The sequence below is a fragment of the Arachis duranensis genome, chromosome 10 (assembly GCF_000817695.3).
Source record: "Arachis duranensis cultivar V14167 chromosome 10, aradu.V14167.gnm2.J7QH, whole genome shotgun sequence".
NCBI lineage: Eukaryota > Viridiplantae > Streptophyta > Magnoliopsida > Fabales > Fabaceae > Arachis > Arachis duranensis.
The window spans coordinates 9,631,819-9,636,899 of NC_029781.3; the positions used below are offsets into that span (position 1 = coordinate 9,631,819).

The 5,081-nt window shown below is 32.9% G+C and overlaps 1 protein-coding gene across 1 annotated transcript; it reads right to left on the minus strand.

Annotated features, from left to right (window-relative positions):
• Positions 1-1,884: 1,884 nt before the first annotated feature.
• Positions 1,885-4,802, minus strand: LOC107469009 (GDSL esterase/lipase At5g14450). Its single transcript, XM_016088398.3, has 5 exons — positions 4,456-4,802; positions 4,019-4,225; positions 3,757-3,932; positions 3,001-3,274; positions 1,885-2,269 (listed from the first exon to the last, which is right to left on the minus strand). Exons 1-5 carry the CDS (start codon positions 4,700-4,702, stop codon positions 2,022-2,024), a joined length of 1,152 nt encoding a protein of 383 aa, XP_015943884.1. The 5' UTR covers positions 4,703-4,802; the 3' UTR covers positions 1,885-2,021.
• Between the last annotated feature and the right edge of the window lie 279 nt (positions 4,803-5,081).

Consider the following 5,081-nt stretch of genomic DNA (forward strand, 5'->3'; position numbering starts at 1 on the left):
TGGTGCCTGGCAGTTCCAATCATCTTCGAGGTCCTGTATCTCACAATCACGGTTGCCGAGTTTCCACTATACGAGGGTTCCTTATGTTACCGAATGAGTTCTATAATATCAAATGCATTCACACTGACATTGTTCATTACTGTTTTCGGTTCAAAATTAGCTATATGAGAAATGTGTCACTCTTGTTGAAAGTAGCAGACTAGCAGTAATATCAGGGAGGGGCTTAACCAGCATCAATTCTGAACGTACACTGGCATATTGTTCATTCATTCCTCTAAGAAAACAAATCTTATATTCCCTTACTACTTCTAAACCACATGAACATGGCAGTTGGGGATTGGCTGAAACTCATCCAAAATTCTTTCCAAATGCTCGAGTTTAGCGTAGTAGAAAGTGATAGAGAGCTCACCTTGTTTCATGGTATGCAGATCAACCTGGAGCTTGGGAATTTTGAAGATGTCCCCGTTAGCTTGTAGCAGTGATGCTTTAATTCATGCCAAAAATCGCAAGCATTATCACATGAGAGCACGGTGTGCAAGATTCCACGTAACCAGTAGAGAACAAAAGTGTTGCACCATCCCAAGCCTCCCCTTTTTCCCATCGATGAACTTCACTTTGTTCTTCATCTTCAAAGAGATCTACATGGATTTGGATCATGAATGATAGTTTTGAGTTGTGAGTGGCAATGTTGTTTGTTGATGCCTAGTGCCTTGGTCGGATAAAGGAAATAGCAGTTCCATTGATCTTGTAAAAGACTCGAATTGAATCACTGAGATAGAGCTTGAAGAGCTGAGAAATGCAGTATGCACGAATAACCATCCGAGTACAAGGGATAATAAACATCTTTTCGAAAAATTAATTTAATTTTTGAGTTCACCAAGAATCGAACTCTTGACCTTTCGAATCTAGCACTTTAATACCATGTCATGATACCACTCATCCCAAAAGCTTCAGCTGATCGAAAAATGTAACACTAATAATTATATTTCTAATACTCCATAAACCTCCGTTGCATCGTATAAATATTTCATTGGCTCCTCATACTTTCCCTTTGCGGATTATCCACCTTGTTCTCCTACTATGTAGGATATTTTATTAATTATTTAACTTTGATTTGAGATTATATTGAAACTAAATAAATTTTTTTAGATTTAAATAAGACACTTTAAACTTTAAAAATAGGATTACGTCCAAACGTAAAGGATCAATTTAGTACTTTACTTTACTATTGATGTACTCATAATATATTAAAATTATTTTACTCTTTTAATTTAACAAATTTTAAATTCTAAATTTCAATTTCATACCACACATAACATGAATTATCAAACTTCCTTTTATATAAAAATAAATTTAAAAAGAGGAATCAAATATAATTAATTTGGATTAAAATATTTTTTTTGAAAAAAGAAATATATAATCTAAAGTGTGCTAAAATATACAAGTAGAAGTAGCATTTTTCCTTGAATTAAAGTTATCATTTAACTACTCTCAACTATCAATTTTACATACTAATTTGCCACAAATCTAAACTCTATTTAAGAGTCTGTCGCTAGCCAGTAAATTACTACATACACAACACAAAATTAGAACTCTCGACACTTACGAGTGAATTGACTATTCTACCAATTTAAATTAGTTAATTAGAGTTAAAACTCTCAACACTTATGAGTGAATTGACCATTCTACCAATTTAAATTAGTTATTTCACATAGAATTAATTGCACTTGAATTTTCAGCTAAAGCCCAATATGTTTTTTCCATATCACAAAATCTTTATGTTTTAACTTACATTTGGTGGAGATTGAAATAATGTTTTTGTTGTCTTACTATACTAGTTTTTCCATTCCGTTTATTATTTGAGCAGTTGCAATGTTACTAGTGTTACAAGAATAAATTATTTCATGCATTATTGCAATTTCTAATGTGATGATTTTCCCATAAGAATATGCTCATAACATAGATAGATGGGTTATTGCCAAAATGAGCAATAACTCCAACATATATAAATAGTAAAGCTTCTACTGCCTGTAACATGCTTGGGTAATTGGAATTGGTGGGTCAGTGAAGGAACCATTGAGTATGCGATTAGCAACCCAATGGTTGGCAGCCTCAGCATAATGAACACCATCCCAACTTATAGCTGCTGAAGGCTTCTCACAAGCAGTTCCATACACGTCTTTCCCATTCGCTGTTCCTAAATTTCCACACCAAATGTGGGTGTCATTCACATGATACCCACAACAAATTTTCATTGGATCATCAAATCCTGCAAATAAGAAAAACAAAATGTTTTATGTGAAATAAGTTTACCCAACAAATTAGGAATGTTACTTTTACCATTAGCAAGTTTTCTTCCTCTCTTAACTTTAATTGGTAACTTTTGCAAATAATTTTTACCTTTCATTTAAATTTTCAAAAGAATAAATAATTAAATTAGTCCTTAAAAAATTTTAAATCAGACATTTCGGTCCTCAATAAATCTTTATTCTCTACAAGGTTTTGAGAATTACTCCTATCGGATAGATTGATTCCTTCATCGTTTTGAAAGAGAATTAATGTCTTATAATGATATTTCTTGGGACCTAATTGTCATATAAAAAAATTTGTTACGAACTTATTTGTTCAACATGTATAAAAATTTGATCGAAAACAATGAAGGAATCTGACGAGAATAATTTTCAAAAATTTCTAGTGAAGATAAATTTGGGTATTTACTCATTTCAATAACTTCTAAAATAATGGATAACTTCTGAAAAGAGAAGAATGAGAACATGTATCATAATTTGACTGGAAATTGTTGTATCCAAAATGACTAGTAGTAAAATAACATTGAAAAAAGTTCTTTCATTTTTTATCAATTATATTCTCATTTTTACTACTTAAAGTTCAGGAAAAGCCAACATTTCTAGTTTTCGCCACAACTTATATTTTGGAGAGGTAAAAAGGACAAATATCTATTTAGAAAACATCTTTCTTATTAAATATTAGACTTTATACCTTCATTCTTGGTATTGCTAATTAGTCCATACTTTGCAGCATAGACATCAACATATGTGATTGCAGCCTCTGGGAGCTCTATCCTAAGCTTGATGACTCTGTCCTTAAGCTGCTTGTTGAATTCTTGAGCCATCAGATTTTGATCATTCACGCATTGATACTTGTCGAAATAGCCAGGTGGCACATTGTGCTTATAAAATAGGTTCACTGGTAAGCATCCAATTGGGCCAGTGTTATGTATCCAAAACGACCTCCCTCCTCTTTCATATATATTCTGCAAAATAATTATTAATCGGATCTTAAAACTGATTCAGATTAAACAAAAGGATGCACTTCTCGGGGTTATGTAATTCCTTTTCGTGAAAAATAATTGTCAGTTTAATAAAATATATATTTTTAAAGAAACAGCTCAACACAATAAAGTGAAGCTTATCACAAGAGCTAAAAGTAAACCAACAAAGGAAAAAGGCCAAACAAATAACTTCATCCATAACTACCATGTTCTCCACTACATTTCTATAACCCTCTGTCATTCTTCCTCACTCACAAAGGATTGATGGATAACTTCTTTGTATATTAACCCTTATATCTATACAAAGGGTAAAAAATTGTATTCATAATTCCATACACATTGATTATATTTATCTAAGAGTGTAACAGAGTATGAATTTGTTTTTCAAACTTGTTAAGCACCTACCTATAATTGGCTGGTTGGAGTACGAGGAAATCTCAAAAGCTCGAATAAGTGCTACTTACTTTGACTGCATTGGCTAACTGATTGACTATATCTGGCATGATTGCACGCATTTGGTCAAAGTTCATTGTCCTAAATCCAACCGAGAGATCATTTTGGCCAATGTCAAAAGTGTATAGAGCCTTGCCAAACTCCTCAGGTACCGGAATCCTGCTCTTATCAACTGAGTTGCTATTGTCTAAATTTTCAAGAAAACAAGAACAGCGTAAGCTAATGAGCCATCATATATAAAAAATCTCATAAAAAAGTTTCACACTCCTTCACCTTGATACATTTGTTTGGTACGTTCTTTGAACTGATCGAATTGCACAATCTGCATATCAAGCGAGAATGGACTTATCCCATACTGAAATATGGTCTCGTTCTGCCTCCTAATGGTGGATCCACCGGTGGCAAAATTCGCACCATGCCGATAATTGGTTCCAAGGGAGTTCAGATAAGCACTTAAGTATGGTAAGTTTAGCTTTTCAGCTGCACAGTAGAGTACAAGTACAATAAGCACAAATCTAAACGGATAAAGTTGATTGAGAGAATGTCATTTACTCAAGTTGCTTATCAGTGTCTCATGATATCGCCAATGACATTTACTCAAAGTTGCTTATCAATTAAAAGCAAAACTTCTCTTGGTTTCAAAACAAGCCTGCCGTTGCGAACTTTGATTTGATTAAATTAGATTAGAATCAAGAGAAGCGTTTAGTTACCAATAAAATCGATGATGAGACGGCCATCACAATCTCTTCCTGAAGGCTTATGGAAGAAACCCTCACCATAAGGCGGTGGGATTGGAACAAATACAGCAGATATACCACCAGTGTCAGAGTTTGAGTCACCGAAGTTGTAAACAGCTGAAAAGGCACACTTAGCTGAGTTTGCAGGCTCCACACCCTTCGCACAGTAGTAACAAGGTAGCAAGAAGACAAGAAGCAATAACCCTAACCCCATTGCCATCTTTAAAGGTGCTTAGAGTATTAATGAATGTATCATGCTCTTTGATTTACCTTGAGCACAATGATATAAAGTGGGTGCAAGAGTGAGAGTGAGAGTGAGAAGCAAAATGTTCTAATATATCCCACACGCAAATGTGGGATGTGGATGTACATGTGAAATGTTAATATTTTGTCGGTGAAAAAATCTTAAATGATAAAATTTTTCGATAAAGAGAGGATTTATATTTATGTATTGAAATATCTATTTTAACGACGAAAAAAAAATATTTTTAATTATTATTTTTATTGTTAAATTTTTTTACTTTTTAAAAATATTTTAATATTATTATATCTCAATATATTAGTAAAAAAATTATATATATTTAAATATTAATTTATTT

Bases quoted from the DNA above. Each gene is read 5' to 3' on its own strand.
- LOC107469009 (XM_016088398.3), bottom strand. From the start codon at position 4,702: ATGGCAATGGGGTTAGGGTTATTGCTTCTTGTCTTCTTGCTACCTTGT. The intron at 4,226-4,455 runs GTAACTAAACGC...TCTACTGTGCAG, and splicing joins TCTCATCATCGATTTTATTG to CTGAAAAGCTAAACTTACCA. The intron at 3,275-3,756 runs GTAAGTAGCACT...ATTATTTTGCAG, and splicing joins AGTTAGCCAATGCAGTCAAA to AATATATATGAAAGAGGAGG.